This window comes from Bubalus kerabau, chromosome 22 (genome assembly GCF_029407905.1).
Source record: "Bubalus kerabau isolate K-KA32 ecotype Philippines breed swamp buffalo chromosome 22, PCC_UOA_SB_1v2, whole genome shotgun sequence".
Classification (NCBI taxonomy): domain Eukaryota; kingdom Metazoa; phylum Chordata; class Mammalia; order Artiodactyla; family Bovidae; genus Bubalus; species Bubalus kerabau.
The window spans coordinates 23,183,026-23,210,565 of NC_073645.1; the positions used below are offsets into that span (position 1 = coordinate 23,183,026).

At 40.1% G+C, this 27,540-nt stretch overlaps 1 protein-coding gene and 1 non-coding gene across 7 annotated transcripts in view; both read left to right on the top strand.

Annotated features, from left to right (window-relative positions):
* The window catches only part of ENTPD7 (ectonucleoside triphosphate diphosphohydrolase 7), a 52,231-nt gene that overhangs the window by 6,945 nt on the left and 17,746 nt on the right, over positions 1–27,540 (top strand). For 2 of the 6 annotated variants that reach the window (XR_008707153.1, XM_055560575.1), the window contains exons 1-6: positions 8,054–8,216; positions 8,512–8,601; positions 9,921–10,103; positions 22,186–22,391; positions 22,634–22,784; positions 27,216–27,319. Coding sequence is in view for 5 of the 6 variants with exons in the window: in XM_055560575.1 (XP_055416550.1) it covers positions 8,594–8,601; positions 9,921–10,103; positions 22,186–22,391; positions 22,634–22,784; positions 27,216–27,319 (652 nt within the window). In the remaining variant the exon portion in view is untranslated. Of the gene's footprint in view, positions 1–2,829; positions 2,948–8,051; positions 8,217–8,511; positions 8,602–9,920; positions 10,104–22,185; positions 22,392–22,633; positions 22,785–27,215; positions 27,320–27,540 lie in introns of those variants that run through there. The other 4 variants (XM_055560577.1, XM_055560578.1, XM_055560579.1 and 1 more) reach the window with 4 other exon arrangements.
* On the top strand, positions 16,340–16,410 carry TRNAG-GCC (transfer RNA glycine (anticodon GCC)). The gene has a single exon. It is a non-coding gene; the product is annotated as a tRNA-Gly (tRNA).

Genomic DNA, 27,540 nt, shown 5'->3' on the forward strand with positions numbered 1-27,540 from the left:
AGTGGCATTTAAAATGAAATCTTAAAAATAAGAGTTAGTTAAGCCAAATCAGATGGGGAGCAGTAGAAGAGGTAAGGGAGGCACAACTTTCTGGACAAAAAGACTGTTGTATTGCAGAAGTCGTGTAACTGAGAGGTTTAGGCCAGTATTTGAGGAAGCATAAACTGAGATGCAGCCTGGGAGGTAAATTAGGGGCCAGATCATGAGAGGCTTTGAAAGTCATGTTAAAGGTATCAGTTTATATCTTTAGAACTGTAGGATCTCATTTTGAGTTTAAATTAGATAACATCAAATTTTGCATTTTGAAAAGGTCATTTTGGCTGCTATGGAGAAAGACTGAGGGCAGCAACCCTAGAAGGGTTGTTATTGTTATTTTATGGATAAGAAAATGAGCTTTAACGAACATAACTTCCTCAGGGTCACACAGCTAGGAAAGTTGTGAAACCAGCTTTCAAACACTACCTGCCTGAGTGTAAACTTAGGCACACAGTGCTGCCTCTCTAGATCAAGGTAATAAATCCCAAAATAATTAATTACAATCATTTAAAAAAGGAAGAAACAAAGAGACTTCTCTCTGACTCATCCTGACATTGCCTTGGTCATGAATGTCAGAGATAAAGGAGGGATTATAGGGTAGCTGAAGTTCCATGACTTAATCCAAACTTCAGTTACCTCATCTGTAAAATGGTAATAGTAATAATACATACTTGTTTCAGGAATCAATCAAAAAAGAATGTTAAATTCTTACTATACTATCAACTAGTTAGAACCCAACAAATATTGATTATTATTAATATTATTATTATTATAATTATTACTACTTACTTTTCTTTATGACTGCCCATTTACCCACTGCAGAAATCAATGGCATCATGTTACCTAACTGCCAATCAAGAAACCAAGATGCCCACAACTAGTTACTGTCCTTTGCTTCTTTGCACAACCAACTTGTTTCTAGACTAGAGCACCAAATTTGGGATATCTCACAAATAAGCCTGACAATAATATGCTGATTTCAGGTCTGTGTCATGTGTGACCTCAACTAATGTATGAAATTTGTATCGTAAAGACTAGATTTAAATATTTTTAATTTCTTAAGTAAAATGGCTAAAATTGCAAAACTTTCCTTGAATATTATCAGAGAATGTAAACTGTCTGTTGTCCTTGACATACAAAGAAGATAAACTATCAGCAGGGAATGACACTTGGGTTATTTATCTAAGTAGATGTGATATATTTTTAATGCTCTGTGGTGCTGAATCCTTTATAAAGATATATGGGATATCTTTTCAAAGCAAGCAACTAGCCACAGTTATGGCGGCAACAAACATTATCAACAATATAAATATCATCATTAGCGGAAAACAGCAGATGTGGGCCTCAACCCATGAACCTTAAAGCCCTGAATTATGTGTCATTTTCCTGGCTGTTTTCCAGGTTCTATTTTCCTTTTTCACTCTTTTTACCAAAGGTACATCCCTGACCTTGTTACCTGGTCCATGTCTGCTTTATCCAATGTGCATTTCCTCATTGCCTTAGTAGTTTAGACCAGGGTGGTAACAATAAGGTTAGTGAGAAATGGCTGCTTCTGAATACATTCTTAAGGTAGCACCAACGGGCTTTTCTTATGGACTGGGTTGGGCGTGGGTATGAAAGTAAGAAAAGAATTAAGGATAACTCCAAAATTTGGGGCCTGAGCGTATGGAAGAATGGAGTGTTTTTTACGCCTTTACTAACATAGTATATCATCAAACATTTTAATCTTTCCCAGATTGGTAGCTGAGAAAATGGTATTTAATGTAATTTTCCCCTACATTTTAATTGTGAAAATTGTCAAACATACAACACATTGAAAGAAGAGTAACCCCTTTCATACTGATTTAAACAATGAAGATATTTTTTTAGCTCAAATAATTGGCTATCCAGAGATAGAATGGAATTCAGGTTTCACTGGACTAACTTAACCATGTCATCAAGAATTTTGGGGGGGGGGGCTCCCTCAAACACTCCCTAAGAAAAGCAAATAAACTTTTTATTTGCTCCAGCAAATATATCGCTTTGCCTGGAATTAGGCTGTGTGACCACTCCTGAAAACAACAGCTGTGGCCAAAGGATGGGACTTTGCCCATTACCTTAGGCCTGGCTTGCATGTCCCACTCCTAGAGCCAGGATGGAGTCAGAATCCTCAAATTCACACGGCCTATTGAAGGTGCTCACACTTAAAAAAATCAGAATGGAAACCAAGAGAAGGAGATTACTATCCTTCTCCCCATGCCTTCACCCCAAGTACTGTGGGCATTTTCAACTGCATCCCACCTCCCCAGCTGATATTTCTGAAGAGCCTTTCATTTCTGTGAATGACTTGTGGCACTGATTTCCTGTGTTTGTTAAATTTTCAATCATCCTACTTGTTAATTCACTTCCTACAGCTGCTGTCCTCATTTTGCACTGCTAGGCCGTCGTTTTTCAAGGTATTCCAACACATGGCTATAGTGTTATTAGACTTTTACTGAAGGTTCAGGGTTGTGGAGAGGATTATAATGTATCACAGAACTCAAAGATGAGTTCTAGATGTCAATGCTATTATTTGAAATTTCCCTGACCACCTTGTCTTGAAGACTAGTGATTTTAAAATATGTCTGCAAAGTGTTTGATACTTCTCCCTTCAAAAAGTGAAGCCTAATTGCCCCACCGTTGAATGTGTTCTGAGAGTTAGTGACTGGCTTTTAACAAATAACATGTGGCATAAGTGAAGATATGTGATTTCTGAGTCTAGGTCATAAAAAGAAAAAGCTTCTACCTGGCACTCACATTATCCTTCTCTCTCAGATCACTCTGGGAGAAGCCAGCTGCCACATCATGAAGACACCCAAGGATCCCAGGAAAGGGTCCTTATGAGAAGGCACAGAGGCCTCCCACCAACAGACAGCATCAACTTGCCAGCCATGTAAGTATGCCATTTTAGTGGCATATATGTCAGTGCCAGTTAAGATGTCAGATGACTAGAACCCCAGATGACATCTTGATTGCAGCCTCTGAGACCCTGAGCCAAACTGCTTGTAAATCCCTGATCCACAGAAACTGCTAGAGATAATTTATTATACAACTATAGACAGACAATCGGAGAAGGTGATGGCACCCCACTCCAGTACTCTTGCCTGGAAAATCCCATGGACGGCATAGCCTGGTGGGCTGCAGTCCATGGGGTCGTGAAGAGTTGGACACGACTGAGCGGCTTCACTTTCACTTTTCACTTTCATGCATTGGAGAAGGAAATGGCAACCCACTCCAGTGTTCTTACCTGGAGAATCCCAGGGATGGGGGAGCCTGATGGGCTGCCGTCTATGGGGTCGCACAGAGTCGGACACGACTGAAGCGACTTAGCAGCAGCAGCAGCAGCAGCATAGACAGACAATATAGGGATTTTCTTGGGCTGCTCTCTCCTGTCTTGTCTGCCACCACCTTGCACAGGTCCCTCATCTTTCTTTTATTTAATTTTTTTTTCTTTACCAGAGCTCCCCAAACCCAGTCTCTAGAGGGAATGCTCAAAATTTTCTGTGTTTTATTTGGAGAATAATTGAAGTTTTCTTGGTCTAAACCTCTCCCATCTAGAGTAAGCCCAGGGGATCCCACTTTCCCTGACCAAACATACCCATTGTCATCCAAAACCTAGATATTCTGTCTTCCTACCAGGCCAGCTGATACCAGGCCCACTCAAACAGCTGCCAGCTTTTAAAACAATTATTCTCGCCCTAATAGAAGTATGCATGAGCATAGTGCTCCTGAGCAGACAGGAAGTGCATGAGCTGACTGGGGGAGCTCACAGAGAGAAGGTGACACTTGAGCTGAGCTTTGAGGAGTTCATTTGGTAGAGAAGTGAAAGAAAGTCATTTACACAGAAGTAATAACAAGTGCAAAAGCTCAGAGGTAAGAAAAGGCATAATTCTGAGAACTGTAAATATGTCAGGGTTGTATGTGAGAATACCTGTTGAGTAGCTTGGATGATATTGGCGATTAGATCATATAACGCATTTTAAGCCAAGACAAGAGGAGCCTGGCAGCCTACAGTTCATGGGGTCACAAAGAATCGGACACGACTTAAGCACACATCAGTTAGGGGACCACAGCTAACAGAATCCCCTGATTCAACTGATTTAAAATAAGAACAATAATGAATTTAGTACCTTAAATAATAAGTCCGTAAATAGGGCTTCTCCCATGTTATTCCCAGGCTTGCCCCTACCCCGATGGTTGCAGTCATTTAATGATGACTACAGCGGCTCCAGGTATCCTTAAGATTACTTCTGGAGGTAGAAAAGGGTCCTTTTCTTCTCTCTCTCATTATGTAAACTTTTAATTTCTTTTAAGATGGAGGAAATCTTTCCCCAAAATGTCTTTCATCCTCCTCCCATTCCTCCCAACAGCTGACTTCCCTTTAGCTAGAACTGCACCATATGCCCAGGCTCAATACTTGGTAAAGGAATAGGCCACTATGATTGATACAGACCAGTCACAGTTTACTCTCTAGGGCTGACGTGGGAGCTAGCACTCTTGAAACACATAGCCAAGCATAGCAGTGTGGTTACTACAATAAAATTGGGATTCTCTTAACAAGGTAGAAGAGAGGTCATTGGTGTTTTGGGTAGGGAGTCAGCAGAATCTGCCATACTATGCCAAGGAATTTGGACGGGAAACCACAGAAGGATTTTAAAACAGGAAATAGCATGATTATATTTTATTATGTCAGAATAGAAGGGTACACAAGAGGGGCATGGGTCTTTGGAGGTAGGGTGACCAGTTAGAAGATTTCAGCAGATGATATTAGAGAGAATTTTAGGTCTTTGAATTAGGAACACCCAGTGACTAACCGGATGGAATGGGAAAAGGAAGTAGAAGGAATAGATTCAAGAATGACTTGCAGATTTCTGCTTGGGTGAATCACACGGTATTTCATCAAAGTTGGGAATACGTATGGAGGAAGTCTGGGCGGATAAGGTGGTAAGTGGAGCGACAGTGAATTTGGTCTTGGACAATAAAAGTACCTACAGGACACATCAGGAGAGATGAGTAAACTTGGAGGGGAGAGCGAAGACCACATTAAACTCCATTAGAGGTTAGGGCAGGATGAAGTGTGGAATGAAGGACAATTGATGAGAAATTAAGCTAAGCATACAACTAACACATAGTGTGGGGCTGGTTTGACTGATTTTGCTCAGGGCTGGGTAGAGTCAAGAACATCTTGAGAAAATTGCAAATTTAACTGTAGACAAGCCTTTAAAAAGCAGTTAAAAACCTGTTTTGAAATGCACATTTCTGTAATTTGTTTCAACATGTTGAATTACAGCAAATGAGATGGAGAAATGATCTCAACCCATTTTTTTGGCCTCCTGACTGGAAACCTCAGAACTCAGCCCTGTAAGCTGTTAATCAAATAAGCACTGCAGGCTTTTGTAAAGAATCATGCTTTACAAATGCTTGAAGGCAGTATTGGGATTAAAATGTAGGTTTCTTTTCTGATTTTTAAATTGTATTTATTTATTTTGGGGTGCACTGGGTCTTCGTTGCTGTGCATAGCCTTTTTCTAGTTGTGGTGAGCAGGGGTTAATCTCTAGTTATGGTAAGTAGGCTTCTCACTGAGATGGCTTCTGTTGTTGCAGAGCATGGGCTCTAGAGCCCGAGGGCTCAGTAACTGTGGCACGCAGGCTCAGTTGTCTTGCGGCATGTGGAAACTTCCCAGACTACGGATCAAAGCCCTGTCCCCTGCACTGGTAGGCAGATTCTTAACCACTGGACCACCAGGGAAGTCCTCTTTTCTGTTTTGTAACAATAGTTATGAAATGTAAATTTAGAAGATGTTTGAATGCATCATCAAGTTCTAATAGTTCATCAACCATATACATTAAGTACAGTTTAAAACATAAATAGGCATTTTATTTCTGCTCAAAAACACTCATTTAGTGGAACGCTGGAATTTAAAATATACATAGATTAGATTTATAACTGCATAGTTAGTAGGCAACTTCAAGAATTAAAAAAAAAAAGAAAGCCAAAACATGTGTTGAATTTTTCCCACATCTATCTTTTTCCAGGCACCAAACTGGGCTCTAGAACAAAAAAAACCACTTGACATTTGTATATTTTTGTGATTAATCCTAACTTTACGCAACTATTCTACTCAATGTAGTTTTTGGGGGCCTGGATAAAATATAACACTTGAAGCAGAGTAAGGATTGAGGGACAAAGAAGAAAGGTGAGAATTGAAGCAAGCTAGGAAACTCAACCAGGTTGGGAGGGTAATGGAGGAAAAAAGAAACAGTCACGAGAGACTGAATATACAAACTCGATAATGGTCAGACCACATATGACAATTAAAACTCTGACCCACAATCAGTAATCAGCTCAGCAATCAATCTCTGCAGCAATCAGCCAAGAATTCTTATGACTGGTCAGTGACTGTTCGCTTCCCCAATTTTTGCCCTGCTTTTCCAACTCAGGACCAACTGGAGAAAGTCAAATATGCTCCACCAAAACAATCACATAAGATGCCATACTTCTAGTAGCCTGCCTCCAGCTTCCCCATGCCAGTACTCTCAAATCAGTGCATACATGAAATCTTCCCGTTTTGTTTTTCTACCTTAAACTTTCCCACTCCCCTGACAGTCTTTGGTTCTCTGCCAGATGCCAAGTGATAGTGAATGACTGCCTTGTTTCATTAGGTATAGAATAGCCTCTTTGTTCTCATTTGGGTGGTCTTCATTTATTCCCACAGTCATTCATTCACTTATGGTCATATATGAATCTATTTTGTGTGTCAGGGAGTGTCCAGCATTGCTGTGGAAGCAGATAGTCCTTGCCCTCAAGGATATCCTGTCTATTGGGATAGATACATACATAAATATAACTAACTCAACGTGATAAGTGAAACAGTAGGCATCTATAAAGGAGGTGTAGTTCAAGCACACGACTGAGCGACTTCACTTTCACTTCTCACTTTCATGCATTGGAGAGGGAAATGGCAACCCACTCCAGTGTTCTTGCCTGGAGAATCCCAGGGATGGGGGAGCCTGGTGGTTGCCGTCTATGGGGTCACACAGAGTCGGACACGACTGTAGTGACTTAGCAGCAGCAGCAGCAGATCAAGTAAGGCTTTTAGGGAAAGTGACCCTGAAATCGAAGGTAAGGGACGAGGCTGAGTTCATCTGGCAAAGAGGACCAAGGCAGGTGGAGGCGAGAGGTGGAGGAGGCGGAAACCAGAGGTGTGCGACTGGAGCATAAAAAGGGAGGTGAGCAGTGGAAGAGGCTGCATGGGCAAGTCGTGGACGGCCATGTGTGTGCCACGTTTGTAAGGAGTTGGACTTCATCCTGTCCAAGCGGTTCCCTCCTGGAAATGAGAGGAACCCCTGATATAACCAAGGCAGAAAAGCAACATTCAAGAAACATCCTTGTGTGCATCACCGTAAGGTCCGGGACGGCAGGGACACAGCCACTCGTAATGTCTGGCTCACAGTAGACATTCACTGAATGTTGGATGAATGGATATAAGTGCTTCGGTGTAGTCGTCATTGTCCCCAGTTTATGTTTTTTTCTCAAGGGACAAGACAGGGAATCCGGGGCATGTTTGAGAGACTGTAGGGAGAAGTGCCGTTCTGGAGGGCAGGGTTTGTGGACACAAAACCTCCGACTGGCTGTAGGCAAGGAATGCACCTTTGTCGCGAACCTCCAAGCTCCTAATCTCTCACCCACCCCCACTCCCCCAAAAGGCGAGCGGCTCTGTCCCGACAACAGCCGCAGAGAAAGAGGCCAGTAGAGAACTCGCGCCACCGAGAGGGCAGCAGCCGGTGGGTACCTGGGCGCAGTTTGGTACCTCGCCCCCTGTGAGCCCCCGCCGGCCCATCCAGGCGGAGCCACATACGACACCCTTCCGGATTGGACGCGCCGGAAATCCCGGGGCGGGCAGTAAGGCCGAGCGCTCTATGGGATTGGCCACCCTGGCGGACCGACGTGCGGCCCACAGAGCTGGTTTGCCCGTCGCTCAGGCTGGGAGGAGGGCGGATCCCTCTCCTCGGGTCCCCTGTCAGTCATTGGCTCTCTGCGGTTTCCTTGGGGACGTGGCGCCGCCGGCTGCCCGGGCCTCCTTCCGGCTTGTTTAGAAGCTGCTGGGAGCGCTACTGGACCTAGAAGAACGGTGCTGAGGGAGCCGGCTGGCCGTTTGACCGGTGGGTGTGAGCATGGGAAGGCTGTGGGGCCGGAAGGGGTGGCTAGGGAAAGAGGAACTCCCATCCCGGCCACCTGGGGACGGCGGGTTCCTCGAGGACGTCGCCGGCCCTCTAGAACACCCGGCTCCCAGGGAGCCGGGGTAGAGTCCATTGAGCCCCAGGAACGAGAACAAACGCATCTGGAGTGGGAGCCCGGGGAGTGGGTGGGCGCCATGGCTTCTCGTGAGGGGGAATGGGGTTATAGTCTCGTGGGCACTGCTGGAGATGAACCTGAAACCCAACCAACTCTTTCCAGGAGATGCCGAGGACGAGGAGACTACCTTTCCAAGGCAAAAGGAAAAGGAGGTGACAGGCATTGAGACCACTGAAGGGAACCCATGGCTAGGTAAGATTGCACACTTTATCCTCTGCTGGAAGCTCAGCTGGGGGCTGGCAGGCAGGTTGAGAGGCCTTGGGAGGTTGTTACAAGTGAGGTTTGCTTTAGGGCTGCATGTGGACTTTGCAGCCTGGTCAGATGGATGCAAAGAAGATCAGAGTTGCATTCTTTTGAAGGCGGATACAGCAGCACTTTTCAGCAGTGTCCCAGGGGTGATTGAGTGAGTGCTTGCTCTGTTCTAGTAAGTGCTACTAGGTTGTAATGTTCTTTCAGATTTCCACTTGAGTGAGGCTAGTTGCCTCTTGAGGAAGTTAAACAAAAACACAAACAAAAAATTTTTTTTGTTTTGTAATGAACTTTGAAAACAGACTGAGGTCCTTTTGAATTAGTATGAAAAGTGAACTTCACAGTTGAATACACTTATTCATACATTATAATACTCTGAAGGTTTCAGAAAAGATTTATGTGGATATGTGGGTCAACTTGTACCAAACGAGACAGTTGTCAAATAGAATAAATGGAGAAAGATGCAGGACAGTATACCTACTGGTGTAAAACCAAAGGAGTGGAGATACACACACACAAACACACATACACAGATATATTACCTTGATGGTATGTATTTATTCTTGTGTATGCATAAAGTCCATGATATTGCAAAGAGTCAGACACGACTGAGTGAGTGACACACATACACATAGAATGTCCCTGGGTAACAGTGAGATTGCAGAGAGTCAGACACGACTGAGCGAGAGACACACATACACACAAACATTGAGCGAGACACACACACACACACAGAATATCCCTGGGTGGGTAATAGTGGTTGCCTCTGAGAGGGAAATGAGGGGTTAAGGCACAAGACTCACTCTCCACTATATATCCTTTAAACTGATTTTTTTTTTTTTTTTTTACTGTGTGTATATGTTACCCATTAAAATAATTTTAAAAATCAGTTAATAAATTTTGTCTCTTCTGTTTTTTTTGACAGTATTCTTGGTGGGACTGTTGCAAGTGCTCTGATTCTTCAATGTTATATGAGTTTGCACAGGGAGACTGGTGATCTTTTCATTAACATGAAGTTAGTTCTTTGAATTTCACCCCAAAGTGCAGGCTCTGGAAAGAGCAGAGAAGGCTTTTTTAGTTTATATAGTAAAAGCTCCATGAACCATATAGGTCCTTTTCTAAACTTTGAGACTAAATGAACATTTAGACTTCTGGTGGCATAAATTTTTTGTCTTTATTAGGAAGGGCTTTAATCTAGCTTTAAAACCATTTTTAGCATTCAGTTGTAGAGACTTTTCTTACTAATGTTTGTCTTATTTCAGGATCAGTTTTTCCTTCCTCTGCCCAGCCTCCTGGTACTTCACTGTGCCCACAGTGAGCCCATTTTCCCGGCAGCGGGTGGCATTCCTAGGACTCTTCTTCATATCCTGTCTCCTTTTACTTATGTTAATCATGGACTTTCGACATTGGGGTGCTTCATCACCACGAGATAGGCAATATGAAAGGTGAGTCAGCTTTACATTGCTTTGACCAGCTTTGGCAGTGAAGTCATAAATATTTTGATAAGCTGTTTAACATACTGCTACCTTAGGATGAGATGGTTAGATAGCATTACTGACTCAAGGAACACGAATTTGAGTGAACTCCAGGAGACAGTGATAGACAGAGAAACCTGGGGTGCTGCAGTCCATGGGGTCACAAAGAGTTGGACACAATTTGGCGACTGAACAACAACCACCTTTGACTCTTTTGGGGAATACTGGGGAATACTGCACTTTTGGTTAAAACTGCATGCCACTTACTACATTAAAAAGATCTTAATCCCTATTTTGGCAGTGTTCAGTTCTGATTGAGAAATGCTAATGCTACCTTTTAACCATGAAAGGCATGTTTCTCTTTCTCTTTCCTTGTTTTGGTGGGCTGACTTAACTGGGTGCCTAAATGTTTACAATTGTTACCTACTCTTGATAAATTGACCCTTTTATGGTTATTAAATGACTCTTGATCTTTGATTATATTCTCTGCTCTGAAATCTACTAGCCTGGTGTTTCTATGGCAGTTTCAGCTTTCTTGTGATTAGTGTTAGCATGATAGATGTTTTTTCATTCTTTTAGTTTTAGCCTTTTAGTTTCTTTGTGTTTCAAGTGTGCTTCTGGTAGACAGAGTTTAGTTGAGTCTTTTTACCCAGTCTGACAATGTGTGCCTTTTATGTGGGCTGTTCAGGTTTTTCCATTAATCAATTATCTTCAGGGTTTGATCTATCTTGCTATTTGTTTTCTGCTTGGCACATCTGTTCTTTGTTTGTCTTTCCTCTTTACCCCTCCTTTTCTTGAATACATTTTTTTATGATTCCATTTTATTGCCTTTGTTGTTTTGTTAGATATAATTCTGTTTTTTATTTTTTCAGTAGTTGCTTTATGGTTTAAGGCTTAGAGTATACATTTTTAACTTACTACTTCAAGTAATATAGCTCTTCACACAGTGTAGAAACTTCACACAGTGTGCTTTCATTCTTCGCTTTCTCCTTGACCTTGGTGCGGTTGTTGTCACACTTCTTACTTCTTCTACATATGTTATAAGCTCTACCATACATTATTATTTTTGCCTTAAGCATTCAATTATTTTTTAAAGAGGTTTTTAAAAATAAGAAAAAAGGGCTTGTATATTTACCATTTCTGGGTCTCTTCATGCCTTTGTGTAGATTTCATATTTCCATTTGGTATCATTTTCCTTTTGCCTAATAGTCTTCCTTTAACATTTATAGTAGTATGAATCTGTGGTTGGTGAATTCTTTCAACTTTTATATGACTGGAAAAGTCTTTATTTTGCTTTCCATTTAAAAGAAGTGTCCACTGAGTACAGAACTCTAGGTTGATCTTTTTTTTTTCTTTCTTTACTTTACAGATGATGCGTCACTGTCTTCTGGCTTGTCTTAGGAGAGCCCTGTTGTCATTTTTCTCTTTGTTCTCTCTGTACGTAATGTGTCTTCCACTGGCTGCTTTTAAGGTTTTCTCTTTATCACTGGTTTTAAACAATTTGATTGTAATGGGCTTTGGTGTAGTTTTGTTCATGATTCTTATGTTTGTGATTTGTTTATTCTTGGGACTATGGATTTATAATTTTTAATCAAATTTGGGAAAATGTTAATATTATTTCTTCAAATATTTTTCTATACTCTCCCACTTTTCCTTTGGTGTCTCCAGTGACATATGTTGAGTCATATGAAATTTTCTCACAGCCCACTTATGTTCTGCTCACTTTTTTTTTTTCCCTAGTCTTTTTTTCTCTCTGTGTTTTTCTGGATATTTTATACTGCTGTGCCTTCCAATTCATTAGTATTTTCTTCTGTGAGTCTAACCTATTGTTAGTTCCGTGAGAGCTGAATACCTTTTTTCACAGAAAATACATTCGGAATTATTTAATATAGCTTTTATTTGATATAGCTTACCAGTGCATAGAAGATCTGTATTCCTTTAAAACAGTTTTTTTGCTATTTTTTTTTTAATTTATTTTATTCTATTCAGCTACACTGGGTCTTAGTTGCAGCATGTGGGATTCAGTTCCCTGACCAGGGATCGAACCCTGCTCCCCTGTATTGGGGTGCAGAATCTAAGCAACTGGACTATCAGGAAAATCCCAATTTTGCTATTTTTTAAAGATTAGCTTCTGGTTAGGTTACAGAATGAAATGGTAATATGTTGTGTTCATCATCTGCAACATGATTTTCTCCTTACTGCTTCCCAGAAAGTATCAATTAGGAGGCTTTGGGCTACAAGTAATAGTCAGACTGACTTAAATAATAAGAATGTTTATTAGCTCACAGAATGAGAAGTTCGGGGGTAGAAGGACCACAAGTTCAACATTGGCTCTCAGGATGGGAGTCTCTGTCTCAGTTGCCCATTTTGTCAGCATACTAAGTGGTTGTATAATAGCAGCCAGGGCTACCTCCATTCTCACTTGTGTCCTGTAGGAGAGAAACAGGTCTTTCCATGCTCTCTTAAAAGAATGAAGACCCTTCCTGGAAACCTCCAGCAACTCTTTCCTTGAGTCTTTTTTTGGTCAGAATTGGGACACATGCATCCTCCCCTTAATATTTCTGGGTTGTTCTGTCCCCAGAATTTCTCATTTCCTACTCACTTTGGTCATTCATTCATTAAAACATTCAACAACCATTTATTGACTAGCCACTATGTGCTGAGTGATAGGAACCACGGCATGGAGACCTTGGTGCTTTTTTTCAAGAAGTTTGTTTTCAACTTTCCTCCTCCAGTAACAGTATTGTTTTGTATTTTTCTTTCTTCCTTTTCAAAGAGGAAACACTTCTTTAGATCAATGACAGAGTTATTAACAATTGGTCTTGAGAAACCTGTTCGCTTTAGAAAACTCAATCCATAATTTGAGTGTTTTAAATGTTTATTGAGATTTTCTTGACATACTTGAGCAGAGTTTCTCATTGGAACATAGCATGGTCTAATTATGGATTTGTTTGTAGGATAATATGGCTAGAGTAAGGACTACTAGGCAGTGAGTGGTGATCTGTACAGCTAGAGGGGCAGATCAGACTGGGCCTGTTAAGCCATTTTAGGGGGTTTAGACATTATCTTAAGGGTAGAGGGAAGGCTTTGAAAAACTTTGAAGAGTGATGTGATCAGAACTGCTTTTTAAGAAAAGGTCACTTTGGTGGCATTATGGAGAATAAATTGGAATACTCTAATAGAGAGATGATGATGGCCTAGACGTGGGTGGCAGCAATGATGATGGAGAGAAGAAAATGCATTTGAGGGACTCATTGGAGGTAGAGTGATCTGATAGTTCTCATCTACTACTAAACTCAGGTGGCCAGATTCAATAAATACTTATGCTGAATTAACTGAAACAAGTTAGCCCCAGAGCTAAGGAACACTCAGACTGTGCCTGTTTAGTGACAACAAAATCCTCACACCCCTGAGAAAATCTTTACACCCTGTAATGCTCTGGCTAAGCAGCCAGCAGCCGTATAGCCTTAGAGCACCTTGTTCTTTACTTAAAGGTTGTTTGCATATGGCCACAAATTACTACGTGTCCTTAAACTTCACTCATGGCTGCCTATATGAGGCATTTAGGAAACAAACATCTGTTGAGAGCTTGCAGCATGTGAGACACTGAGCTAGACGCTAGAGTACAAAGGTGAATAAAACGTGGCCCCTGAACTCAAGGAGTTTGTAATCTAGGTAGGAAGGCATATGTGAAGGAATAATTGTTTCCCAATGAGATAATAGTTTAGCTGTGTAGAATCAGGAACAAAGAATCAGGGACTGTACATAGTCAAGAATCAGGAATAAAATTAAAAAGCAGAAATTAACCAAAAGAGGCTTATGAGTAACCATATTTGATGTCACTAAGTTCATGTACTAGGAGCTTGTGTACTGTAGTGATAAGTTAGACTCTCAAATAGAGCCTCTTTGCTTTTGTTTTACAAACTGTATTTTTGTTTTTTTTAACTTTTAATTTTTAGAGTGTAGTTGATTAACAATGTTGTGTTAGTTTCAGGTGTACAGTAAGGTGATTCAGTTATACATATACATGTATCCATTCTTTTCAAATTATTTTTCCATTTAGGTTGTTACATATTATGGAGCAGAGTTTTCTGTCCTATACAGTGGGTCCTTTTTGGTTATCCATTTAAAATATACTACTGTGTACATATTGTGATCTTCCCTGGTGGCTCAGACGGTAAAGCGTCTGCCTACAATGCAAAGAGTCGGACACAACCGAGGGACTTCACTCACTCACTCACTGTGTACACGTACATACTGTTTTAATTAGCGTGGTTCTCTCTTGTCTCAGACATAGCAGGTAATAGGCAGTTAGAATGGTGGTAGTGGGAAGGGTATGGTGGTCATTAGACGTGGACACACTGATGACAGTGGTTAATAATATGCTGACATCTTGACAGTAGGCAGGAGAGAGGAAATTTATTAAAAGTAGACTCAATAATTCAGATTTTCTACAGACCATTTCTATAGTGGTATTCAATTCTATGAGAAAAGTGTATTAGTCACTCAGCCATGTCCCACTCTTTTTGACCCCATGCACTGTAGACCACCAGGCTCCTCTGTCCATGGAATTCTCCAGGCAAGAATGCTGGAGTGGGTAGCCATTTCCTTCTCCAGGGGATCTTCCCGAGCTAGGGATTGGACTCAGTCTCCTGCATTGCTGGTGGATTCTTTACCATCTGAGCCAACAGGGAAGCTCCTGAATCATTTGGGGACCTTTAAAAAATACAAACAACTGGACCTTTTCTCAAGGAGATTCTAATATGCAGCCTAAGTTGGGAAGCACTGTTCTACAGTTCAGTTATATTTATCTGGGAACATGGCATTGTGGTATAGGGAAAGAGGGTTGATGTTAGAGTTAATCAGCCCATCATTTTCTAGTTGAGTGATCTTAGACAGATGTTGTACTCTGGTATCTCATTTCTTTAAGTATAAAGTAGAGGTAAAAAATGCCTGCCTTGTCATTTGGATTAAAAAAGAAAAGCATCTGGGACTGCCTGGTATGTACTGCGGATATTAGGCTTGTTAGTATTATTTGAAATAATCTTGATTTTTTTCTGTTCTGTTTTCTGCCCTGCAAATATACAATGAAGGTAAATGAAGGTAAGGGGCAGCACTAACTCCATTTAAAATTTGTCTTCCAGAATTTGTTTTTTGTGGTGGCTGTTACTGTTAGGCACCAGTGAGCATTAGCTGATGATAAAATGATTAAGCAAATAACTAGGAATTGAGGGAAATACCCATCACTTAAGTTCAATACCTTATAAACAATTAGGACAAGGACTTGTAGTTGTGATTTTTATATCACATACATTTAATAGTCATTTTTTTCCCATTTAAATTGTGGAAAATATTTTAATTTGAATTTTTTCAAATTGTATTGAAAACTGTATTTTAATTTGAATTTTTTCAGTCATTGTGGAACCTACCATATCACTTTGGTGGTGATATGGCCCCAAATTTTAGAAGCATGAGTGGGGGTTTTCCCTCAATATCAAAACCAAAGAATTATTGTTATATAAACATGTATTCACATTGCTGCTGAAGGAGAAAGCAGGAGGTTTACCTGAGAACTAGAATTTAGAAAAAGGTAAATTTAGGGATTGATGAGTGTCAGTAAGGTTTGAATCCAGAACTATTTTTTGGTTTATGCTTCTAAAATAAACTTTATTTTTTAGACCAGTTTTAGGTTCACAGCTAAATTGAGCAGAATTGCAGAGATTTCTCATATACCCTTTGTCCTCCCCCAACATGCACAGCAAAGCTATCTTTAAAAATATTTTTTGTTAGATGTGTTTTAGTCAACTATTTATCTAGTATGTGCCATATAATATGTGCTCCAACAACTTCATCAGACTTACTTTGTGTTGTTCACCCATTTATTCATTCATTTATTCACTTAACAAATACTGTCTGCACAGTTCCTTCTCTGCACTTGTCACATTTCAGGCTTCATTGGCCATGTGTGGCTATAGCTATCCTATCAGACAGTTCAGATGGGAAATATTTCCTCCAGGTCAGAAAGTTCTGGAATGTGCTAGCCCTGGATGCTGGTAAATTGTTAAAATATATTAATAATTTTTAGTTTAAGGGATTCTTTTTAGCATGTGTACATGTATATTGTGCAAGACAAACAGTGAACAGTTGTATTCAGTACATTTCTTTTTCACCTTAATGTTTAATGATGTTCACTTTTTGTTAGGGCTTCCCAGGTGGCTCAGGGGTAAAGAATCTGCCTGCCAAGCAGGAGACCCAGGTTCAATCCCTGGGTTGGGAAGATCCCCTGTAAAAGGAAGTGGCAGTTCTCTCCAGTATTCTTGCCAGGAGAACCCCATGGACAGAGGAGCCTGGCAAGCTACAGTCTATAGAGTCATAGAAGAGTTGGACATGACTTAACAACTAAGCATCACCACCAACAAAAACTTTTTGGTACCCCCCACTGCTGTCTTTATTAGTGGGGAAATTTTTGTTTGGCTTATTGTTCTGAAGAATGTCTTTGGTAGCTATTGAAAGGTGCCTTCATGTTCCTTTGCTACCTGGGAATAACTGAGTGTGAGCTTCTGTGTCAGTGATTGGCTCAATAGTGGCCTTCCTTAGGAGTTTTAATTCTGTTTAAAGCAAGTGAAAAGGAGCCATTACTTATGGTTAGAATAAAAATGATAAACAAATATACAGATGAAGTTAAGGGTTCTAATGTATAGTGGAGCAATTCAGAGATTTTGCTAGTGAAATGGAAGACATTTTTTTGCATCTATTCATTTCCTTGTCCTTAATGGTGTTCATAGTGTTTATAAGCAGAGCTTTAAATTATAAATGTTTCCGACTGCTCTGATTAATCTTGTTAGGAAATAAGTAGTAACTTCACAAGATGCTTTTCTGGGCATGTAGTACCATCATCAGTCATGCACAGCTGCTTTGGCTATAATGTCATTATATTTGGTTTTGATCCTTGAACAGAGTTGGGATGATGACAATTCATCAAAGAGGTGGTAGCTCCATGCTAATGGGGGCCACTTTAATGGACTTTTGGCATGTTACTGAGATCTTTTTGAACTCTAGAAGTGGTATAATTTGTGTTGATTTTGTAAGCTAATGGCTTGGTCAGTTATTGCTCTAATGCTGTTAATGTTTTGAGGATAATGGCAGCGAAAAGCCAATTGTCTTCCAGTTCTACCTTGGGTGATGTATATGTGGGTATCTTTCTTTTCACTGACTCAGCAGTGACTGGAGGGAAATCATGCTTCTCATATAGAAAGGATTGATGGGTTTGAGGCGGGGGTAAGTGCATGTGATGGTAAATTGGATGTCTTCTGGGACAGTGGGTGTGAGAGATTCCAAAGCTTTTGGAGTTTTTCTCTTGGGCTTTAAGTCCTCTTTAGGGATTGACTTAATGCAGTGTCAGCAAAGCAGGAGGATCCAGCAATGCAAGTAATTAATCATGATGGCTAAGTCTAGGATTGCAAATCAGAAATGAAAATATCAAAGAAAGGACCAGTGATGCATCTTAGTTAGGAGCCTAGACGAGGAAGGGCTTCTAAGAAGCCTGAATAGGTCATAAGAGGTCAGAATTCCAGGAAAAGGTGATACTATTACTTCAAGCCAAAGGGAAGAATTTTTCTTCAGTTACTCATCTGTACGGAAGATGAGAAACATAGATACTTCTGCAGCCTGCAGCTACTGATGAGAGATTCAGGTGGAAAGTATAGCATAAATGCCCTCTGGTCCTATCTTTCTTTCTTGTATTGTAGTGTCAGCTGACTTTTTTCTGCCAATGCACACAAGGTGACTTTAAGAGAAAAGAAAGCAAAGTTGAGTTTTACCCAGATTAGAGTTTTAAGGTTTCTTATTGTGACAGGAACCAAAGAGTATCACAGGATGCTTTGGAAAGTCATTGAAATTTTCTAAGAAAGAGACCAACTGATTTTGAGTATAGCTATACAAAGACTTAGGTGAATTGTTAACAGACCAGCAGCTTCGTATTGTGAGCTCTAGGCCCAAGCCAGTCGGTATTGATTGATACATATTGGAGAAATGTGAGGAACATTCTGACTGGATTGGGGCATGCAGTTAATGTACTCACTCTTGAGAAACTGAGAATCTAAATGGAGAGGTGGAGCAAACACGAAAGAAATTTTAGGGCTCAGCCTGAAATATAAGCAAACTGCTTAAAGAGAATAACGACACTCCAAGTCATTGTGAATATAACAAGCATCGGCATTGTTGAGTGGAGGCTTCTTAAGAGCTGGAAAACCATGTCAAAGAAGGGAAAGGGGAAGGAATAGGAAGACAAACAGACAGATGTTTGTTAGAAAGAAGATTGTGTTCAAGTAGCGGCTCTCAAAGTAACCCTTGGAAGTCTCTGAGACCTTTTTAGGGGGTCTGTAAGGCCAAAACTATTTCAATAAAAATACTAACACATTTTGTGTTTAAAAAATTCATAACACAATTTATCATCTTAATTGTTTTTAAGTGTTAAGTATCTTCACATTGTTGTGCAGCCAATCTCCAGAACTTTTTCATCTTGCAAATCTGAAACTCTATACTCATTAGACAACAACCCTAATTTTTTCCCTACCCCCAGCCCCTGGTAACCACTATTCTGTTTTCTGATTCTGTGAATTTGCTTATTTTTCATATTTCTTATAAGTGGAATTATATAATGTTTGTCTTTTGTGACTGACATATTTCCCTTAGCATGATGTCCTCAAGGTTCACCCATGTTGTAGCATGTGACAGGATATCCTTCTTTTTTAAGGCTGAATCGTATTCCATTGTATGTATATAACACGTTTATTTACCTATCATGGACATCTAAGTTGCTTCTACCTTTTGGCTGTGGTGATAGTATTTGTTTTTTTTCACTGAGCTGACATTTACACTGATGATACAAAAGCAGTGTTGGGTAGAACTGCTAGTGCTTTAGCACAAATCAAGCTGGAGCACCAAATTAAACCAGTAATATGGTGTCTTCACACAGTTGCAATGGGAAGAAACGTCAAGTTCCACTTAAGAATATCATTTTAATGTTCTGTATGACAAAATGGGAAATATGCATTAAGCACGTTGCTATATACGCAGGTTGTCTCAAGGAAAAGCACTTAGGCGGTTGTTGGAGTTGTGAGCTGAACACAGCCCTGCTTTTATCACACTGTTTTTCACTTGAATAACTGTCAGAACAACTATGAATTTCAGACATGGGTATTTCGTTTTCTTGAAAATGAATGAAGTAAAAACCTGTCACTTTACAGAAAATTACTATCAGTATTTATTGCCAATGATAAAATTTGAATTTTTAAGTGAAAAGTAGAAGTTTGGGATATTTGTTTCTGCCACTGTGGGTGTGCTTCCCAATAGTTCAGAAGTTTTGCTTCCCAATACTTCAAAGACTTTTTTGATAAAATTGGTAGTGATATTAATGAAAGTACGTGGGTTTTGGTAGAATGAAATATGTCGATGTTAAGAAGATTTGCATAGCTCAGTGAACCACTAGTTTTCAGTATATGATGTGACAACATCATGCGTGAGTAAAAGCAATTTAAAGTGAAAGATAGACCAGTGCATTTTAGTGTAACAGTATGAAAAGTTCTTAGAGTTTAGATTCCACATTGCCACCAACCTGTAAGAAACTCCACTTGTCCACTTTCAGTGTAGTGTCAAAGGAGAATATCCACAGTAATCTAAAAAGGCTATTCCCTTTTCCAGCAACATTATGTGAAGCTTGATTTTCTTCATATCAGTCAGCTCAGTTCAGTCGCTCAGTCATGTCTGACTCTTTGCGACCCCATGGACTGCAGCATGCCAGGCTTCCCTGTTCATCACCAACTCCCGGAGCTTGCTCAAACTCATGTCCATCAAGTTGGTGATGCCATCCAACCATCTCATCCTCTGTCATTCTTCACATGCTTCAGTCAAAACAACTTATTATAACAGGCTGAGTACAGAAGTAAATATGAGAATCTAGCTATCTTCTATTAATTCAGACACCGAAGAGATTTGCAAAACTCTAAAACACCACCACACTTATAACTTTTTGTTTTAGAAAATAGTTATTTTTCATAAAATTTGTTAATATGTATTGAATTTACTATTGTCTCTACATTAATAAACATTTTAAATGTTCTGTTTTATTTTCTAGTATGGTAAATGTAGATGGATGTAACCCATGTATGCAAAAGCTCTTTGGAGTTCACTAATTTTAAGACTGTAAAAAGGGGTTCTGAGCCCACAGATTTTGAGAACCAATGTACTGGGAAAAGTTATTCATTAAGTAGGAGGGGACAGGATACAGAATCTTGTCAAAGAGAAGTAGAAAGAGTGGTTTTCAGAGAAGGAAAGCAGATAAAGATCTGTGAAGTAGAATTGCTGATGAGAAATGAAAAGACATTTGGGGCATGGATTATCTTGCCTGTTTCTTTTCTGTCTGTGGCACCCAGATGTCTGCCCAACCTTCCTGTGATAGAAGTGACCTGTTAAGAGTTGTTGGGTGGATTGTGAGCCCATTGCAGCCCAGTAATTTAATTAGAATGGGGAAGTTTGTGGTGGAATGGAATCTTTAGGACTGTAACTTTCTAGTGTGAAACAGATTTTTACCATCTGCTTCACTTCCCACAACTCACTTTCATATCCTATCCTATCCTATCTCATCTCCCTGACCCTATCCGATGCAGTAATTTACAGGATTATGCACGTTTGTGCTAAGTTGCTTCAGTCATGTCTGACTCTTTGTGACCCTGTGGAGTCAGACAAAGCTGAAGCAACTTAGCACACAAGCTCAAATGTATGTTCCTTTCTTTTTTAAAAAATGCATTTTGTGTTTTAGAATAGGAAAGGTACTCAGCCCTACTTTTTTGATTTTAGAACTGTTTCTACATGGTTATCTTTTCATCAAGTTTGCTTTCTGTCCATAATAAGGAACTTTGTATAGCAATGTGAAATCACCAGTAAACACAAACAAGATTGTTCTTGCGGAGGGGGCGGTATTACTTGGAAAAATTCACAGTATTCTTTTCAAGGTATTCATTCAGTTATTAGCTCAATCTATAGTAATATTTATTCAAATTTCAAAGAATCTAGAAGACAAAATTTTAGTCTGCCTACCATGCATTGTATATTAGCACCAAGAAAGAGCTCTCTTTTTTTGAGTAATAAGCTAAAAGCCATTCTCGCTGGTCTCCTCTTCAGATGAAACCTTTGAAAGAAGTCACCAGTGATGTTTGTACTTTTTAGACCCTCACACTCTGAGGAAACTTGAACATTTATTTAATTTTTTAACTTTAATATTTATTGAAGCCTCACCACTCAGAAGAAGGATTTTACCAGCTTTTAGCCTTCTTTTCTTTCTGAACTTTTCAGCCCTTTCCCCCAGAGCATCTTCTGCTACTTCTCCCTATGCTTATCATGTAACAGTAAGAGCAGGGGTGGGGCACAGCACCTATCTGTTGGCACAGCAGCTGCTAGCTGCTTAATACTCATTGCCTCTCTGAGGGTAGAGACTCCCAACTACACTGATTTCCCAGATGAGGAAACTACCTGAGAGAAGTTAAGTAATTTCCTGACGGTCTCAAAGCGTAGAAAGTGCTAGAGCTGAGACTCAAACCTTGGGGTTTTGATGGTAGCATCTTTACTTGTTCCATCTTCCTGCTGTCAATCGGGTATCATTCTGCCATATTCTTCATGTTTATATAAAGAAAGGATAGATAAATAGAAATGAAATTAGGATTGCCTTAGTTATCTAGTGTGCATAGCAAACCACCCTGCAATTTAGTGGCTCAGTATTTATTCAGGCCTAGAAACCCTTTAATGCTTAGTAAAAGATTTGCTACCCTGGCCAGTTTCAGAACTACTCCCATACTTCTAGTTATGTAATTTCAGTGTAAACCAGCTGTTGCATTATGTGCATCAGTAAATATGGTCAATATTATTTCATTCCTTTGTTAGGATGTGTAGTCCCGTGTGCTTGGCACATGTAGCCACTTAATGAAGACTCATGAACAGAAGAATTAAATGGTGGTGCTCTTCGCTTAACACTAGCTCCTCTTTCTGCCCGGCTTAGGTATTTGGCTCGAGTAGGAGATCTTGAAGCTACTGACACTGAAGACCCAGATCTGAATTATGGGCTTGTTGTGGACTGTGGCAGCAGTGGCTCTCGGATTTTTGTTTATTTCTGGCCAAGACATAATGGGAATCCTCATGACTTATTGGACATCAAACAGATGAGAGACCGAAACAGCCAACCAGTGGTTAAAAAAATCAAGCCAGGTACTAAATGGAATTTATATCATTGTCGATCTCTTTTATCTGCTGCAGAAATGAGAGAAGAGAAGAGGGAGAAAGAAAGCTACCCTTTTCTTCTGGAGATTCTGGATAATAGGAGGGATTCATTGTTGTCCTACTGTTATGAAATAAATAAATGATTAGGACCTAGACAGACCCTTATGGGATATCAGTCTTCAGAGTCTCTGTGATCTGCTGTTTAATGAAAGTATTCTATCTTACTTAAGGAATCTCTGCAATGGCAGACACTCCAGAACATGCCAGCGATTACCTTCGTCCTCTGCTGAGCTTTGCTGCTGCTCATGTGCCTGTGAAGAAGCACAAGGAGACCCCCCTTTACATCCTCTGCACGGCAGGCATGAGGCTTCTTCCCGAGAGGTGAGACACAGGAGGGTGGGTGACATGAGAGTTGAAAGTGCAGTTTCATGCATTATTCTCTGTAGTTCCCTGATCTGAAGGCGGGGTGCGGGTACATCACACAGAGTTGACAGGTGGCAAGAAAAGCCTTCTTGCTCAAAATAGAGCGGAGCCAATCCTGCAGCCCGTTATTTCACAATCAGTTATCACACATCCATGGCATTTGCTCCTTTGGGATCAATATCTATTTGAGATGGCTGTAATGATTTTTAGTTTTGATTAAGGGTTAGGAGCAGCGGTGATGGTGATAAATTTGGATCATTATCTAGCACCTAGAAAGTGGAAGTGTTAGTCGCTCAGTCATGTCCAACTCTTTGTGACCCCATGGACTATGGCCCACCAGGCTCCTCTGTCCATGGGAGTTCCTAGGCAAGAATACTGGAGTGGGTTGCCATTTCCTTTTCCAGGGGATTTTCCTGACCTGGGGTTCGAACATGGGTCTCCTGCACTGCAGGCAGATTCTTCACTAGGCAGATTCTTCACCATCTGAGGCACCAGGGAAGCCCAGAGTGGGGGCATAGTTTCACAAGGATGGTAGGAAGGTCACCTGAGGGACTGGGTACCTGGGGGGCTCTGGTAAGATTTGAGTTTTCTCTGTAACTTTGCCTGGCTCCCTGGTGACAGCTTGTGCTGCCTGCAAACTCGGTCTCCATGGCTTGAGACCAGGTTTTTCATCACTTGTCAGGTAAGTTTTTTCCATATGACCTTGGCAGTTTAGCCTGGCATTTTTGTCACCTAATCCTAGAGGAGGAGGAAAAGGAAGAGGCAGTGGCTATACTTAGGTCCGATCCCTCCTTGTTGGTGATTTCTCCCCTTTGACACCTCCCTGACCCCTCTACACTTACTGTGGTCTTGGGGGTAGGAATGAGCTCTCTTAACTTGAACATCCATCCTTCTGGAATGTCTACAGTCTCATAGTCATCAGTATTTTTTATTAGCTTAAATATTTCCCCTTGATAATTAGCAGTTCCCTTTGCACAGAACTTCATTTTGTATATTTGGCCAATAGCAATGCAAACCTCTGTCATGTGTACAGGGCTCCATTCAGCCTGTGCCAGACATGCCACACAATACAGTGTGTGCCAGTGCTTCTTTCGGTGCCTGCTTTCCTGCTGCTCAGACACAGGCTTACTGGCTTACTCTCTGGTTTACTGTTGAGAAGCCATTTGTCATCCTTAAAGGCCTTCTAGCTGCTTATTTTCACAAACATTTTGGTTTTAATCTTTTTGTTGTTTTTACTTATTTTTAAAACTGAAATTTATGATGTTATTGCTAGAACCTTACATCATTAAATTTTAAAAGCAAAACAGAAAAGTTATTATTCTACTGTCTTATCAAAACGGTTTCATTTTGTTCTATTCCTTTCTATCTGTACATCTATGTGTAACTTCTACAAAATCGTTATCATACTACACATGCAATTTAGAATTTTTGTTTTTGACAAAAGTAATACTTCATTCTTCCCAGGTGATTTTCCAGGTGGCTCAGTGGTAAAGAACCCACCTGCCAATGCAGGAGATGTGGGTTGGATCCCTGGGTTGGGAAAAACCCCTGGAGGAGGATATGGCAACCCACTCCAGTATTCTTGCCTGGGAATTCCCATAAACAGAGGAACCTGGCAGTCCATGGGCTTGCAAAAGAATCGGATACAGCTGAGTGATTAAACACCACCAGCACCACCATCATTCAGAATTTTAGAAACCCTCGGGAGAGTGTGGATGGCACAGGTGGTGCCACATCATGGGCTCTGTGGATGGACTGAGGTCTCACAAACCAGGAAGGAGGTTGGAGGGCCAGAGAAAAAGCTGACTCAGAGGTCAGAAAGGCAGAGCCAACCAACAGGGCAAAGATTTGGCCACATTTTGTGAGCAAAGTGGAGCAAAGGAGAGGATTGCCCCATCTCCTGGCACTGCCCATCCTTTCCTTTGTCAGAGAAGTTTCTATTTAAACAAAACCACCCCATTAGCTCCACCCCATTTGTCTAAGATGTTCTCTGTCATCATGGAGCTCTGAATATTAATATTTATTTTATCTTAAGAATTTTTAAAGAACTTGCCTTTAACTTGTTTTTTGATCACCTCTTTTAATAATGCCTAGATCTATCCTGTGGAGAAGGCAATGGCACCCCACTCCAGTACTCTTGCCTGGAAAATCCCATGGATGGAGGAGCCTGGTAGGCTGTAGTCCATGGGGTCGCTAAGAGTCGGACACGACTGAGCGACTTCCTTTTCACTTTTCACTTTCATGCATTGGAGAAGGAAATGGCAACCCACTCCAGGGTTCTTGCCTGGAGAATCCCAGGGGCAGGGGATCCTCGTGGGCTTCCGTCTATGGGGTCGCACAGAGTCGGACACGACTAAAGCGACTTAGCAGCAGCAGCAGCAGCAGATCTATCCTGGGCTTATGAAACCTCTAAGATAGCTATAGTTGCTGACGTAAGTGTAACAGTCACTGCAAGAACCTGTTTTATATAATTAATGCTTTGTTACTTATTAGTATTTGTGAGAAATATTCAAAATAGGGGTGGATCACCTGGACTGTATTTTGGATTTATTAGCAGTATGTTTTATTTCTTTGCCAAAGGCCTAGACTAATAGAATTTATTCTACTGCCTTTTCATTTTGTAATAGAAATAACTTTAAAGAATTACAAAGTGATATTGTAAGAAAATTATAAAGTGACAAGGAAAAAAAACTTTATTATGGGAAATTTCAAATATATATAGAAGTAGAGGAAGCAGTGTAGTGAGTCCCCATTTACTTACCACCCAGCTTCAGCAGTTGTCAGCATTTTGCCATAGACAATTTTTATTTTTAAAATAAAGAAGCTGTATTCAATTTTAGAAAACCAATGTTCCATCTTGTCCTGTGAAATACATGAAGAGTGTTTTGTTTATTAATATAAATTGGGATAATATTATATATACTGTTTTCTAATCTGTTGGAACTCGAAATCTTTTCATGTCAATACAGGTAGATGGAAATTGATCTCATTTCTTTTAACATCTGTATGCTATAACATTGTATGAATATACCATAAATTATTTAGCCAGTCACTACTGATGTACATACAGTTAGATTATTTCCAGTTTTTCACTGTTATAAGTAATGCTGCAGTATTTTTCTTCTTTGTATTCTTGTCTGATGAGTTTATTGCAATAGCTGTCTTACAATACAGTTACTAGGTCAAAGGTTTAAACGCATTAAAAACTTTGATACATAGTCCCAGATCACCCTTTAGAAAGATTGTACCAGTAATGTACATTTCAAACAGCAGAGTGTGTTGGTGCCCATTCTGCAACATCATCACCAGACCAGCAAGCCCTCTTCTTTGGGTATTTGGGTATTCTTTGGTATCATCTTTGGGTATGCTTACTGAAGCATATTCAGTAAGAATGGCAAAAATAGCACTTCTTGTTCCCCCTATGAAGTTTTTATCTTAAAAATTTATTGTATATAACAGTGAGCTTTTTTAGAAACTACACTTGACATTATCTTGGAAGATTATTACTTTAAATGTAATTTTCACTTTCAAGGGCTAACATTCTTTATCAAGTCATGTTGACAACCAGTATAACCAGCAGAATATTTTTGTATGATGAGTAATTTTTAAAATCCAAGACAATTACTCTTATTTTCAACCAGCATTGTCTCTAGATTCATATTATTACTTCTAGCTGTGTTTCTTTGCTTGTCCTTACCTGATCATACTAATAACATAAAACTTTAGAGGACAGAATGGCCCTGTAGATTAAAGCTTCAAGCATCATCCCCAAATTATGACCTTTGGATTTTGATCCTGCTCTGGCTTTTCCAAATGATAAGATTTTTATGAAGACAAAGAAAATCAACCCTTGAAATATGGAAAAGGAAATTTAAGAGTTTATGTAAAGGATCATATAAAAACTTGTGGGCCAAAGTCTTCTTCCTGTGTGGTGATGTGTTTTTGTATTGTGTAAGGTCTGAGGATGAGAGTGTGTTCCTCAATTTAGCAGCCTCCTTTCATGGTGGTTAGGAATAGCGTAATTACATTTATTTTATAGATTATGACACTGTGCTTCAGTTTTCTGCAGCTTATCCATACTTAGCCTGTGAGAGGCATAGAATTATAGTCTCATCTTTTAATACTATTTGAATTGTAGCATTATATAAAAGATAAGTATTACTGTTACCATACTGCCTTTTAAGAGGGAGGCTATGCTTTTGAGTAATTTTAAGACTTTGAAATTGAAGGGGGTACCAAACAGAAGCAGGGATCAAGTGGCTTGGGTCGGTGAAAGTGGGGTCTAATAAGGCTAAGTAGAAGGTCAAATTGAGGCTGTTTGTGAGAAGGGGGTTTAACCATTAACTGTTAGGGCTCTTTTTTTTTTTTTTTTTTGGTTCTTTCTTGCAGGAAGCAGTTGGCTATCTTGGCTGATCTAGTGAAAGATTTACCTCTGGAGTTTGACTTCCTCTTTTCTCAGTCTCAGGCAGAAGTGATCTCTGGAAAGCAAGAAGGTACTGGGCCTTGAGCAGTAAAAGCTTGCACTTGGGGTTTGTAGCTTTGGGGTGGAGTTGCATGCGTGGTCTCATGTTGCCCAAATGTGCCCTCTATGATGAATTATATTTCCGTTTCTTGAAAAACAGAAAATTGTTTGTCTTCTAGTTGCAGTTCACATTGAGGAACAGATTGACCTTTTTCAATCTCAGTTTTACATTTTTCAGTCCTAAAATTCCCA